The 15,968-nt window shown below is 33.1% G+C and overlaps 1 protein-coding gene and 1 long non-coding RNA gene across 4 annotated transcripts; both read left to right on the top strand.

Moving 5' to 3' along the window:
- The first annotated feature begins 1,251 nt into the window (after nucleotides 1-1,251).
- Nucleotides 1,252-2,005, top strand: LOC108953788 (uncharacterized). Its single transcript, XR_010491575.1, has 3 exons — nucleotides 1,252-1,264; nucleotides 1,786-1,866; nucleotides 1,947-2,005. It is a non-coding gene; the product is annotated as an uncharacterized LOC108953788 (long non-coding RNA).
- Nucleotides 2,006-2,743: 738 nt separating this feature from the next.
- Nucleotides 2,744-5,059, top strand: LOC135622300 (SWI/SNF complex component SNF12 homolog). 3 transcript variants are annotated; one of them, XM_065124035.1, is made up of 3 exons: nucleotides 2,744-2,944; nucleotides 3,088-4,550; nucleotides 4,649-5,059. In XM_065124035.1, exons 2-3 carry the CDS (start codon nucleotides 3,130-3,132, stop codon nucleotides 4,719-4,721), a joined length of 1,494 nt encoding a protein of 497 aa, XP_064980107.1. In that variant the 5' UTR covers nucleotides 2,744-2,944; nucleotides 3,088-3,129; the 3' UTR covers nucleotides 4,722-5,059. The 3 variants fall into 3 exon arrangements, with proteins under 3 accessions (XP_064980107.1, XP_064980105.1, XP_064980106.1); XM_065124033.1 differs by having other exon boundaries at nucleotides 3,033-4,550; XM_065124034.1 differs by having other exon boundaries at nucleotides 3,024-4,550.
- Nucleotides 5,060-15,968: the final 10,909 nt, after the last annotated feature.

Below are 15,968 nucleotides of genomic sequence, written 5' to 3'. Positions count from 1 at the left end.
GAATTAGCATAGGTTTTCATATTCCCTTAACATAATAATTACACTTAATCTCTGGATATTCCATCGTATTACATGCTAATATGAACTTTTATGGGGGCTTCTGACTCATAGATGTTATTGTGGAATTGAACGTCATGGTAGAGGAGTCGGCATAGCTTGGTTTCATCTCGAAAGTGCAAGATCGCTCACAAGAGGATCTAGAGATGTGGTGATCGAATTAGGTCGGGTTAAGGAGAAGCCTCACCAGTTGGGACAAGATGGGCCTTCGATTACTACTCCTTCCTACGACAAAAAGTCAACGTCTGGAGGGGGATTCTCGACTTGACTCATCCGAAGTTTAAGTTAACTTCATATGATATTTTTTTTTTTCTCTTTTCTCCTTCTTCCTTGTTCGCAAGAAGGGGATTGACTTTTATACTTGTTTGTCGAAGGGGTGATCGTACGAAGCTTGTTAATGATTTATGCTACCTCAAGAGATTGACCGATACTTTTCGCACAACATGGGTTGACTTGCACAGCTTTGCGTCGTGCGATGTCGCCTTGCATCATCGTGGATGGTTCAAGATAGGACAATGCTATATCGTATGACTTTTGTCGTCTCTAGTTCCGATGTGCTTTGTCAGCACACGTGTGTCACGTCGGTCATGAGGTGACTCTCGCCCGTTGTCATGCCAGTCGTGCCAAAATATGCTCCATTCAGAGATTAAGTGTCGTCGCCGCTCTTAGACATGAAAGGTCGAGCGATATCTCATCCGCTCCACAGTGATACTGTCAAACAGGAAACCTAAGATAATAAATAATGTCTCTCACCATCGAACAGTTACTGGCTGACAATGCATAATCTAACTCGATAGTTTCTCAGCACCGCATGAATGGAACAGTCGGGCGAGCATAAATGCATGTGGAAGTAACGGCAGAACATGGAAATGGCTGAGACCCACAGCAAAATATGATAGCCAGAGACCACACCATGATTTCACCAAAGCTTCCTTCACAAGTCATTCTGCAACTGCACTGTTGCTTTGGAATCCATCAAGCTTCCACATCCCTTTGGTTCTTTAAAACTGTTTGTTCGTCGTCTCTGTTGCATTCATCAGCTATCTGAAGCTTCTTCGGGCTCTCTTTCGTCTCCTCCTGTAGTCCATGGAGTCGGCCATGAATCCTCGATTGGGAGTTGGCTCAGAAGCTGAGAAGCTCTCATCCCCGAGGACACCGAAGAAGAAGCCTTCTCTCGGTGCGGAAGACGAAGTTGTGGCGGATTTTGGTACGATCTTACTGTTAGATTTTGTTTCTCTTCTAAATATTACCTAAAAATGGATTCTTTTCTAGAAGAAATAATAGATCCTCATGGGATGAAAACGAACATGAGTTTTGCTTAGTTTTACTGATCCATAGGTTTGATTATGGTGTAAAAATGATTCAGTGGAAGTTCATTAATTATATCTGAATCCGAAATCATAGATCGGGGTTGCATTTCATCATTAATTTCCACAAATTTTTATAGTGAATTTGGTATTCAAAGAAGTGCCAAAAATCCCATAAATTTAGGTATTTGCTCTCATATGTCATATGTTGTTCAAAAAAGAATAAAAATAATTTTAAAAATAATTTTATTTTTTCTTAAAAGATAAAAAATTAATCATAGAAACCTCTACTGGAGATGTATACATCGTTTATAAAAGCATTTAATTCTCATCTTAAATAGATATACGATAATTATGTCGTTTTTACAAATTTTAATCTAATTTTTCGTGAAATATGAATGAGGCATCTTATATTTTCAAGCGAGTAAAAGGGAAGCCTTCTTTGACTCACGAGGATGGTTGGATTCTGACTCCGAAGATGACTTTGTCAGTGTCAACGGAGGTATTACTGCCGTTCAGAATCCAAAATTCTCATGCTGTTTTGTGTCTTAGTTTGTAGCATCTCATCCTCGTTTTGTTCAGATTCAACTCCTTTCAGCTTCAGTACAAACAAAGCATTCTCTGCTGATACATTTCCTGTCACCACATCTGAGCCTTCTTCAGCTATTGCAAAAGGGAAACTTGTTGATCTTCTTCAGGAGAATCCTTCTCCTGAGAGTGAAATCAATGGAAAGCCAGAGTTCTCTGAGATTGATGCCACCTTACTCCCGGGAATCCCTCACGATGGGACTTCCCATGTCGCTGACGTTCCAACTCCCAGTAAAGATAAGAGGAGTGGAAAGTGTTGCTTGTTGCCTTTGCTGTGCAGACTAAGCTTCAAGGAGAGAAGGAAACAGAAGATGATGAGCTCTTTTCACTGAAGTGGCTGTTGTTTGCTACCACAAGCAATCATTTTCTTCACATCAGGGAACCAAATCTTATATGACTACTCCACTGAGATATATGTTGTATTGCATTTCTATAAAAGCCAATAAATTGTCTGATGATTAGCCATTTACATCGATTATGCTTTCTAGTGTCACATCTAAGAATTGTTCTGCTGAACATGGTTTTATGATTTGATGGTGAAGGGAGAAATGGAAAGATATAAGAAGACTTTAGAATAAATAAATAAATAAATAAGATTTGGATTTTTTTGATTTAATCAACTAAAGAAAGCTCAGTGTTGGACTCCTAATTGGAGTCCAAATTATTCTTTCCAATCTGACCCAAATCAATTGGGGTTGGGTACAATCCCGGTCCAAAGGGCTCGATTCGAGACATTAGATTAGGTTGGGTTAGACCGACTTGGCGAGTATATGGCTCGCGTCGTCCCCATATCTGAAAAGGTGTTTGGAAAGAGAACGAGATGTAAGAGAAAGGACGAGCTACGGAGAGAGAGAGAGAGGGAAACGAACGGCGAGAAGTTAGCTTCCTTCCTTCCTTCTCCGTCATCTAAACCCTAATCCCCATAGGGTTTTTTCGCTTCACCGGGAAGTCCATCGGAAATTCCTCAGATCGACGCCTCCTTCCACCGAAAGGTGAGATCTTTGTCTCGATTTGGCGTTCTGATCAGGGCTTCGATTCGTTTCCTTAAAGTTGTTATTTTGGCGTTTGGAGATTAATTAGGGTTCTGAGGTTTCGAATTGGTGGTTCTTTGATGGCGTCGAACAACAACAACCAGCCACGTGGTGTCGGCGGCCCGCCACCGCTAGGGAACCCTGGAATGGCCTCACCGGCGTCGGCTAACCACCCGCCCCATCTCCGCCCCCCGCCGCCGCCGGGTTCTTCCCCTTTCCAGGGTCTCTTCCACTCCCAAGCGCATCCGCAGGCCCAGCCGCAAGTACACTCCCCTTTCCAGATTCAGATGGGTTCGCAATCCCAGGTCGGTTTGCTCGGTTCCAACTCCCCCTCCTTCTCCACGCCTGGTTTGTCGAGCGGCCCTAAACGGCTTCCTCAGAAGCCCCCAGCGCGGCCCCCGGCCCCCATTTCTGCCGCCGCCAGCCCAATCATCAAGGCCGCCGATATAACCGCTGCCGCCCGGAGGAAGAAGCGCAGACTTCCGGAGAAGCAGTTGCCCGACCGAGTCGCTGCCCTCTTGCCCGAGTCTGCCCTCTATACCCAGTTGCTTGAGTTCGAGGCCCGGGTCGATGCGGCCCTCGCGAGGAAGAAGATCGATATCCAAGAAGCTCTGAGAAGCCCGCCTTCCATGCAGAGGACGCTTAGAATTTATGTCTTCAATACCTTCGCCAACCAGACGCGGATGATCCCTGAGCCCATGGAGCCTCCCTCGTGGTCACTGAAGATCGTCGGAAGGATCTTGGAGGATGGGGTCGACCCTGATCCTGCTGGTGCGCTGCCTAAGCCCAACCCCATGTATCCCAAGTTCTCATCGTTTTTTAGGAGGGTTACGATCGCATTGGACCCATCACTCTACCCGGAGAACCCCACGATCGTGTGGGAGCAGGCACGCTCCCCGGTGCCGCAGGAGGGCTTTGAGGTCAAGAGAAGGGGGGATAAAGAGTTCACAGCTAGTATAAGGCTTGAGATGAATTACAATCCTGAGAAGTTCAGATTGTCACCTCCGCTGATGGAGGTGCTTGGGATCGAGGTTGATACACGAGCTAGAATTATTGCTGGGATATGGCAGTATGTGAAGGCGAAGAAATTGCAGAGCACTACAGATTCTTCCTATTTTGCTTGTGATCCACCCTTGAAGAAGATATTTGGAGAAGACAAGATGAAGTTTGCTATGGTGTCGCAGAAGATCTCACATCATTTGTATCCACCACAACCCATTCACTTGGAGCATAAGATTAGGCTTTCAGGAAATGGGGCTGTGGGCAATGCCTGCTATGATGTGCTAGTTGATGTTCCATTTCCGCTGCAGAAGGAAATGTCAGCTTTCCTTGCCAACACAGAGAAACACAGAGATATCGAAGCTTGTGATGAAGTAATATGCGCTTCTATCAAGAAGATTCATGAGCATCGTAGGAGAAGGGCTTTCTTTCTTGGATTCAGTCAATCTCCTGTAGAGTTCATAAACACTCTGATTGCTTCTCAGAGTAGGGACTTGAAACTGGTCGCAGGTGAAGCAAGTCGGAATGCTGAGAGGGAACGCCGTTCTGAGTTCTATAACCAACCATGGTATGCCTTTTGTTTATGTGTTGGCTTCTTTTAACTTCCCTAAGGAGTAGCTTTTCTTATGCTGACTATGTATTGTGCTACTGATGGAAATATAACAGGGTTGAAGATGCTGTCATCCGATATCTCAATCGCAAACCTGCAGCTGGCAACGATGCTCCTGGTAGCACATGAATACAAGATTGACTTGTTGCTCATAATGTTTGCCTAAAATTTCTAGACATGGGATAGGTCATATTTAGTAGGTACTCCTGTATGTTGTCTTTTATGAGTTATTTTACAAGGAAAATGATTCTACAATGATCATTCTAGTCTGCCAGTGAAAACCCAATTTACGTAATGCTTAAATTGTTTTAAAGTTTAAAATATGGGAGCTGTTTGCTTTAGACCTGTTTTTGTCGTCCTCAAGTCCTATTTACATTGTTTTAATGTGTAGGATGACAGTCCTATTATATTACTTTGACAGATTGAATTACTTTATTAGATATAATAGATGATTTCTAGTTGATGAATTATTGTTTCTTATGGATGAATTTATTTAGAGCACAAACCTTGGCGTAATGGTAGTTTTTTTTTTCTTTTCTTTTGCGAATTAAGCGACAGGAATGGCTTCCTTCTTGCAAGGGTAAGGCTGCATGCCTTGACCTTTTTGTAAAGCAGCGGACGTATCACACGTTAGGCTGCCTTTTTTTCATATAGATGGATGATGAGCATTGATTTAATTGCAAGCAAATCTTGTGGTAAATTTGCCAAAGGTTTAGTGTATATCAAAAAGTAGAAGTCCCCTCTTTTGAGAAAAAAAAGAGATATGTAAAGTGAGAAAGACGATTAGAAATACAAGATAGCCTAAATTAGCTTCAAAATGTCATTCCTTGTTAATTAAATTAAATCTGATAATAACCATACATGATCAACCAATTATATAATTTTGGGTACACAAGGACAATAAATAAACCATGGATTTGATCTAATCGATCATTTAAATCAGTACTTGTATACGAATGACAATGCTTATTTAAAAATATCTATTGTTGCTCTAACAACAAAAGATAATTTTTGCCAAAATCTAATAGATACTGTGAGTGCTTTGTGGTCATCATGAACCACCGGATGACTTTTGTTCAACTTGTTTTCATTTATGTAGAGTTCACGTTTCTCTTGTAAGCTTCCTGGATTATCAGGAAAAAAACCTCCTTTCAAAAATCTTGTTTCGCCTTTCCATTTCTTGCCTGTGTTCCCAATTCTGTGGCATCTATCATGTAGAAACTTGGTGCTTTGGTTGTTGCTACACCTCCTTATGCTTATTCTCATCGTTCTCAAAATTCTATCAAATAACACATCAGCATCTTCCGTTTGAATTGTTTGTTCTCTATCTTAGCTTATGTGAATTGTTTGTTCTCTATCTTAGCTTATGTAGATTCTTTTTGTCTTCACTGGCTTTTGGCTAGGAAAGTTTCTGTGGCATGTCAATTGCCCTCCGAGTTCAGTTGTGTTGCTTTCAGTGTTCATGATGTGCTGTTAGTGTATTCATTTTCTTCTGCACTCTGCAATTCTTTTCATCTATTGTGTTGAAATGTTTTATTTCAAGATCAAGATTGCTTCTGCGATCTCTAAGAATAGTTTTTCCAGTCTTGTATCGTATTGCTTTACTTGTGAATACAATATTGTATGATTCCATGTCTTATTTTCGTTAACATGAATGACTATTATTAGTGGTTTTTGTTAATGTGTCGAAATCATCAGTTGCCTGCATGTCTCTATGCGTATAAACTTTTTTCTTGTCATATATGTTCTTATGAAGTGTTGAAGGGCGTCATATGCAGTAAATTTACTGTCTTAACAAAATGTTATGATTTATCAATTGAAAGGTTAACCATTTTAGTTAAAAGTAAAAAATATTATAAACCATGGTTCGATAATTTTAGATAGATGTTAAAGATGCAATTCTAATGAAAAGAAATATAGAGCCTTGTGGTTGTCCTGTGTGAAAACATCATTCCAAGTGGTCATAGATGCTAAGTATGTCAATTAGCATTTGTTTACATAATTATCACTGAATAAAATTTTGGTGATGACACATACATTAGAATACTTCCAATAAATTTTTTTTTAATTTAAATTTTAGTGACAACATTGTCACCAATCTTGTGATCAAAATTTTTAAATCATGGCAAATGACACATCAACTCATTAGTGACCGTTTATATATGTATAAATATATATATATATAATAATAATAATAAATAATATAATGTTAGAAAAAGTGATCCAAATCATTGCTATTTAATTCATTCCAAAAAATTAGAAGTGTTTTAGAATTGCTTGTTAATATTTATATAGTTAAAAAGACATTTTAAATGATTTCAATATTGGACCTGTAGTCTTGTTTTATATATTTTTATATTCGTTGTTCTTTGCCAATGATCTCCTAATCATATTGTGTAATTCCATGTCTTAGTTTTGCTAACATCAATGACTATTATTAGTGGTTTTTGCTAGTGCGTCGAAATCATCATAGTTGTCTAGATACCTCTATGCATATCATCAGCATTTTTTCGTCATATATGTCCTTATGAGATGTTTAAGGGCGTCATATGAAGTAAATGAACTGTCTTAATAAAATGTTATAATTTATCAATTGAAATATATATTTGTTCGTTTAATAATATCGAGATGAAGGTTAACCATTTGGTTAAAAGTAAAAAATATTGTAAACCATGGTTCAATAATTTTAGATGGATGTTAAAAATGCAATTCTAATGGAAAGAAATATGGAGCCTTGTAATTATCCCGTGGGAAAACATGATTCCAAGTGGTCATAGATGCTATGTATGTCCATTAGCATTTGTTTACGTAATTGAATAAAATTTTGGTGATGATACATAATACCCTCATTAAAATCTTTTCTAATTTAAATTTTACTGACAAAATATTGTCACCAATTTTGTCATCAAAATTTTTGAATCATTGCAAATGACACATCAACTCATTAGTGATCGTTTATCTATGTATACATATACATATATCTATATGTATATGTATACATATACATATATCTATATGTATATGTATATATATATATGTATATATATATATATATATGTATATATATATATATATAATAATAATAATATAATATAATAATATAATAATTAAAAAAATGATTCAAATAATTGCTATTTAATTCAGACTCGTTCATATATATATATATATATATATATATATATATATATATATATATATATATATATATATATATATATATATATATATATATATATATATATATAACAACTAATGCTATCAACCAAGTCACTAAAAATGTGTAGCGGCTGCGGCGCGCACCAGTACCTTACCCAGCGGAAGATTCTATCGTTGCAAACAAAGATTCCCTCTTCTCTTTAAGGTGGCATATCCCACTTGACAATGCTGTTAAGGTGGATAATTCTAAGAACAGAACTTCACTCTACTTCTTACTTAACTGCTTACGTTGCCCACCTCTTTTCCTTGGTTATAGATGATACCTTGCCCACCTATCCTCTGGCTCTGGCTCTGCTCTAACTGCTGACCTTGTCGAACCTATTGCTTCTATGACTAAACAATTGAACTATACTTTAATAACAGACCTAAACTGTAAACTCTCCTTTCTGAAGTGTTTTCCTATATGAGGAGAGTGAAAGTTCTCCTAGGGTTTTCTCTACTGTTTGTCTACTTAGTTAGTATAGGCAAAAGATCTGTTTTTTTCTTGGTTTTTTCATATTTCTTTGATTTTCTTCCAAATTGATTTATCTCATTGGATTCTTAAGTCTACTCTATTCTCTACCTTTAGGTCCATAGCAAGTCCTGAGTGAACCTGTGTTGGGGCACCCTGCTGATTGAGAACCTATCTCTTGCTTAGAGGACCGAGTCAAACAGTTGCCCAGTTCTTGCCTTTGTAGTTACAGTTGCCCAGTGAAATAAGAGGAAAAGAGCTAGGATACTGCCTAACGGTGGGAAAGAATTATCCACCTTAACAGCATTGTCAGGTGGGATATGCATTGTCAGGTGGGATATCCTAGTTTCATACTCTGTATCAGTCATCCTATCCCATAAAAGAGCTAGCTGGGTCCTGATATCCCTCTCTTGCTCTTTCAACGGCTTAAGATCTTGAAACCGCTTCTGAAGTAGCAGGTTCCCCTTTGCCAACTACTATAACAGCTCTGGCGACTTAATATTAGGGCCACTAATACTTCTTTCTGAACTTCCACAAAAGTGTTGTATTCTGGGCGGTAGTGAGCTATAGGAGCGTCAGGAGTTGGGCTAATGTGACTTGGCCATTGAATTCAGTGATTATTACAGTGTTAAGTAAACCAACCTACCCGAGGCTTGTAATAGAATTAAGAGTTGCGGTCACCACCCTACCTAGTTGCAGAATGAAACAAGTAAGTCAAAGAATGAAACTCACTCTTCCACAACAAATATAAAAATATATAAAACGAGACTACATGTCCAATATTGAAATCATTTAAAAGGTCTTTTTGATTATATAAATGTTAACAAGCAATTCTAAAACATATATATATATATATATATATATATATATATATATATATATATATATGTTTTAGAATTGCTTGTTAACATTTATATAATCAAAAAGACCTTTTAAATGATTTTAATATTGGACATGTAGTCTCGTTTTATATATTTTTATATTTGTTGTTCTTTTCAAATGATCTCCTAATCCTATTGTGTGATTCCATGTCTTATTTTCGCTAACATCAATTACTATTATTAGTAGTTTTTGCTAGTGTGTCAAAATCATCATAGTTGCCTACATGCCTCTATGTATATCATCAGTTTTTTCTCGTCATATATGTTTTTATGAGATGTTTAATGGTGTCATATGGAGTAAATGAACTGTCTTAACAAAATTTTATGATTTATCAATTGAAATATATATTTGTTAATTTAATAATATCCAGATGAATGTAAACATTTTGCTTCAAAGTATAAAATATTATAGATCATGGTTCGATAATTTTAGATGGATGTTAAAGATGAAATTTTAATGGAAAAAAATATGGAGCCTTGTGGTTATCCTGTGAGAAAACATGATTACAAGTGGTCAGAGATGCAATGTATGTCAACTAGCATTTGTTTATGTAATTGTCACTGAATAAAATTTTGGTAACGACACATACATTAGAATATCACCATTAAATTTTTTTCTAATTTAAATTTTAGTGATAAAATATTGTCACCAATCTTATCACCAAAATTTTTGGATCACGGCAAATGACACATTAACACATTAGTGACCATTTATATATGTATACATATACATATATGTGTATATATATGTATATATAATAATAATAATAATAATAATAATAAATATAATGTTAAAAAAAGTGACGACACATACATTAGAATACCCCATTAAATTTTTTTCTAATTTAAATTTTAGTGACAAAATATTATCACCAATATTGTTATCAAAATTTTTAGGTCATGGCAAATGACACATCAACTCATTAGTGATTGTTTATATATGTATACATATACATATATTTATATGTATATATATGTGTATGTGTATGTGTATGTGTATGTATGTATGTATGTATGTATGTGTGTATGTATATATATCTATATATAATAATAATAAAATAATATAATGTTTAAAAAGTGATCCAAATCATTGCTATTTAATTCAGACTCAGTTCCAAAAACCTAGAGGTGTTTTAGAATTGTTTGTTAACATTTATATTGCCAAAAAAACCTTTTAAATGATTTCAATATTTGCAATGTAGTCTCGTTTTATATATTTTTATATTCGTTACTCTTTTCTAATGATCTCCTAATCCTATTGTGCGATTCCAAGTCTTATTTTCGCTAACATGACTATTATTAGTGGTTATTGCTAGTGTGTCGAAATCATCATACTTGCCTACATGTCTCTATGCATATCATCAGCTTTTTCTCGTCATATATGTCCTTATGAGGTGTTTAAGGATGTCATATGGATTAAATGAATTGTCTTAACGAAATGTTATGATTTATAAATTGAAATATATATTTGTTCGTTTCATAATATCCAAATCAAGGTTAATCATTTTGGTTAAAAGTAGAAAATATTGTAGACCATGGTTCGATAATTTTGGATGGATATTAAAGATACAATTCTAATTGAAAGAAATATGGAGCCTTGTGGTTATCCTACGACAAAACACGATTCCAAATGGTCATAGATGTCATATATGTCAACTAGCATTTGTTTACGTAATTGTCACTCAATAAAATTTTGGTGACGATACATACATTAGAATACCCCCATTAAAATCATTTCTAATTTAAATTTTAGTGACAAAATATTGTCACCAATATTGTCATCAAAATTTTTGGGTCATGGCAAATGACACATCTAACTCATTAGTGACCATTTATATACATATACATATACATATATATATGTATGTATATATATGTATATATATGTATGTATATATATGTATATGTATATGTATATATATATATATGTATATGTATGTATATATATACATATATATATATATATATATATATATAATAATAATAATAATAATAAAAATAATAAATAATGTTAAAAAAAGTGATCCAAATCATTGCTATTTAATTCAGACTCATTCCAAAAAATTAGAGGTGTTTTAGAATTGTTTGTTAACATTTTTATTGTAAAAAAGATATTTTAAATGATTTCAATATTGGACATTTAGTCTCGTTTTATATATTTTTTATTTTCGTTGTTCTTTTCGAGTGATCGCCTAATCCTATTGTGTGATTTCATGTTTTATTTTCACTAATATCAATGAATATTATTAGTGATTTTTGCTAAGGTGTCGAAATCATTATAGTTACCTACATGCCTCTATGCATATTATCAGTTTTTCCTCGTCATATATGTCCTTATGATGTGTTTAAGGGCGTCGTATGGAGTAAATGAACCGTCTTAATGAAATATTATGATTTATCAATTGAAATATATATTTGTTTGTTTAATAATATCCAAATTAAAGTTAACAAATTTGGTTAAAAGTAGAAAATATTATAGACTTTGGTTCGATAATTTTAGATGCATGTTAAAGATGCAATTCTAATTGAAAGAAATATATAGCATTGTGGTTATCCTGTGGGAAAATATGATTCCAAGTGGTCATAGATGCCATGTATGTCAAGTAACATTTGTTTACGTAATTGTTATTGAATAAAATTTTGGTGACCACACATATATTAGAATACCCCCATTAAAATCTTTTCTAATTTAAATTTTAGTGACAAAATATTATCAACAATCTTGTCATCAAAATTTTTGGATCACGACAAATAACACATCAACTCATTAGTGACCATTTATATATGTATACATATACATATATGTATACATATATGTATATGTATATATATATATAATAATAATAATAATAATAAAATAATATAATGTTAAAATCCAAATCATTGTTATTTAATTCAGACTCGTTCTTAAAAACTAGAGATGTTTTAGAATTGCTTGTTAACATTTATATAGTCAAAATGATATTTTAAATAATTTCGATATTGGACATGTAGTCTCGTTTTATATATTTTTATATTCGTTATTTTTTTCGAAAGATCTCCTAATCCTTTTGTGTGATTCCATGTCTTATTTTCGCTAACATCAATAACTATTATTAGTTTTTTTGCTAGTGTGTCAAAATCATCATAGTTGCCTACATGTCTCTATGCATATCATCAGCTTTTTCTCGTCATATATGTCTTATGAGGTGTTTAAGGACGTCATATAGATTAAATGAACTATCTTAACGAAATGTTATGATTTATAAATTGAAATATAAATTTGTTCGTTTAATAATATCCAAATCAAAGTTAATCAGTTTGGTTAAAAGTAGAAAATATTGTTGACCATGGTTCGATAATTTTAGATGGATATTAAAGATGTAATTCTAATGGAAAGAAATATGGAGCCTTGTGGTTATCCTGTGACAAAACATGATTCGAAGTGGTCATAGATGCCATGTATGTCAAGTAATATTTGTTTACGTAATTGTTATCGAATAAAATTTTGGTGACCACACATACATTAGAATACCCCCATTAAAATCTTTTCTAATTTAAATTTTAGTGACAAAATATTGTCACCAATCTTGTCATAAAAATATATGTATGTATGTATATATATATATATAATAATAATAATAATAATAAATATAATAATATAATGTTAAAAAAAGTGATCCAAATCATTGCTATTTAATTCAGACTCGTTCCAAAAAATAAAGGTGTTTTAGGATTGTTTGTTAACATTTATATTGTAAAAAAAACATTTTAAATGATTTCAATTTTGGACAATTAGTCTCGTTTTATATATTTTTATTTTCGTTGTTCTTTTCGAATGATCGTCTAACCCTATTGTGTGATTTCATGTTTTATTTTCACTAACATCAATGACTATTATTATTAGTTTTTGCTAATGTGTCGAAATCATTATAGTTGCCTACATGTTTCTATGCATATTATCAGTTTTTTCTCGTCATATGATGTGTTTAAGGGAGTTGTATGGAGTAAATGAACCGTCTTAACGAAATATTATGATTTATCAATTAAAATATATATTTGTTTGTTTAATAATATCCAGATTAAAGTTAACAAATTTGGTTAAAAGTAGAAAATATTATAGACTCTAGTTCGATAATTTTAGATGCATGTTAAAGATGCAATTCTAATGGAAAGAAATATGTAGCATTATAGTTATCCTGTGGGGAAATATGATTCCAAGTGGTCATAGATGCCATGTATGTCAAGTAACATTTGTTTACATAATTGTTATTAAATAAAATTTTGGTGACCACACATACATTAGAATACCCCCATTAAAATATTTTCTAATTTTAATTTTAGTGATAAAATATTATCACCAATCTTGTCATCAAAATGTTTGGATCACGGCAAATGAGGTGTTTAAGGGCGTCATATGGAGTAAATGAACTGTCTTAACTAAATGTTATGATTTATCAATTGAAATATATATTTGTTCGTTTAATATTATCCAGATGAAGGTTAACCATTTTGGTTAAAAGTATAAAATATTCTAGATCATGGTTCGATAATTTTAGATGGATGTTAAAGATGCAATTCTAATGGAAAGAAATATGGAGCCTTGTGGTTATCATGTTGGAAACCATGATTCTAAGTGGTCATAGATGCCATATATGTCAACTAGCATTTGTTTACGTAATTGTCACTGAATAAAATTTTGGTGACGACACATATATTAGAATACCCCCATTAAAAATATTTTCTAATTTAATTTTTAGTGATAAAATATTGTCACCAATCTTGTTATCAAAATTTTTGGATCATTACAAATGACTCATCAACTCATTAGTGGCTGTTTATATATATATACATATACATATATTAGAAGTGTTTATATATATATATATATATATATATATATATATATATATATATATATATATATATATATATATATATATATAAATATATATATATAATGTTAAAAAAAGTGATCCAAATAATTGCTATTTAATTCAGACTCGTTCCAAAAAATTAGAGGTGTTTTATAATTGCTTTTAACATTTATATAGTCAAAAGAGCCTTTAAATGATTTTGATATTAGACATGTAGTCTCGTTTTATATATTTTTATATTCGTTATTCTTTTCGAATGATCTCCTAATCTTGTGTGATTCCATGTCTTATTTTCGCTAACATCAATGACTATTATTAGTGGTTATTGCTAGTGTGTCGAAATCATCATAGTTGCCTAGATGCCTCTATGCATATCATCAGTTTTTTCTCGTCATATATGTCCTTATGAGATGTTTAACGGCGTCATATGGTGTAAATGAACTGTCTTAACGAAATGTTATGATTTATCAATTGAAATATATATTTGTTAATTTAATAATATCCAGATGAACATAAACATTTTGCTTAAAAGTAGAAAATATTATAGATCATGATTCGATAATTTTAGATAGATATATGTATATGTATACAGATACATATATATATATGTATATATATATGTATGTATATGTATATATATATATATGTATATGTATATATATATATGTATGTATGTATATATATATATATATATATATATATATATATATATATATATATATGTATGTATATGTATATATGTATATATGTATATATATATATAATAATAATAATAATAATAATAAAAAATAATAATAATAATAATAATATAATTTTATAAAAAGTGACCAAATCATTGCTATTTAATTCAAACTCGTTCCAAAAAATTAGAGGTATTTTAAAATTGCTGGTTAACATTTATATAATCAAAATGACCTTTTAAATAATTTCAATATTGGACATGTAGTCTCGTTTTATATATTTTATATTTATTATTCTTTTCGAATGATCTCCTAATCCTATTGTGTGATTTCATGTCTTATTTTCACTAACATCAATGACTATTATTAGTGGTTATTGCTAGTGTGTCGAAATCATCATAGTTGCCTACATGCCTCTATGCATATCATCAGCTTTTTCTCGTCATATATGTCCTTATGAGGTATTTAAAGGTGTTATATGAAGTAAATGAATTATCTTAACGAAATGTTATAATTTATCAATTGAATTATATATTTGTTCGTTTAATAATATCCAGATGAAGGTTAACCATTTTGGTTAAAAGTAGAAAATATTTTAGACCATGGTTCGATAATTTTAGATGAATGTTAAAGATGAAATTTTAATGGAAAGAAATATTGTAGACCATCCTACGAAGCTGAAACCCAATTTCCCTCCCTCCACTCCCCCACTACTCTATACTGTGGAGGGGAGAAGAGTAGATCCGTACGTGTTTTTGATCCGTCCTGTGCATTCCGGCTAAGTATTATTGTCACGATCATCATCGTCTCCGCTAGCAGATGCGGATCTTTCAGCTAGGTTTGTTGGTCGCTCTCGTATCGAGAGTCGTCACGATCCTCATCTACATCATCGGACTCTCCAATCCCTATGAGCTTTCGATGCTGTGGGGCTCTCGTTTTCTTGATCCCGGGGAACTGTGGTCGTTGGATCTTGATTCTTGTTTGGTTGTTTGTGTTCCTTTGCTTTCTTTCTCTGTAGATGACAGGTCTAGGGTTATGGTGGATGATCTGAGGGCGCTGAAGGCTTTGCAAAGTGGATTCAAGAAGTGTGTGGTGAGTGTTTGATATTCATCCCTAATTCATTTCGACCTACCGTATGAATAAGGGTCTAAATTAAGTGGAATTTTGAGTTCGTCAATGTGATGTTCTTTATTCTTGTATTCTAATTTTTATGCTTGCTTTGAACTTTTAAGACTATGATATGTCCCAAAAAATTACAATATTGTTTGATACTCGAAATGTTATGATTTAAG

Source organism: Musa acuminata, chromosome BXJ2-9, assembly GCF_036884655.1.
Source record: "Musa acuminata AAA Group cultivar baxijiao chromosome BXJ2-9, Cavendish_Baxijiao_AAA, whole genome shotgun sequence".
NCBI lineage: Eukaryota > Viridiplantae > Streptophyta > Magnoliopsida > Zingiberales > Musaceae > Musa > Musa acuminata.
This window is presented reverse-complemented; position numbering and strand designations above follow the sequence as displayed.

Excerpts from the sequence above, each read along its gene's own strand:
- LOC135622300 (XM_065124033.1), top strand. The coding sequence starts at position 3,064 with ATGGCGTCGAACAACAACAACCAGCCACGTGGTGTCGGCGGCCCGCCA. Across the intron at positions 4,551-4,648 it reads GAGTTCTATAACCAACCATG|GGTTGAAGATGCTGTCATCC; the intron begins GTATGCCTTTTG and ends GAAATATAACAG.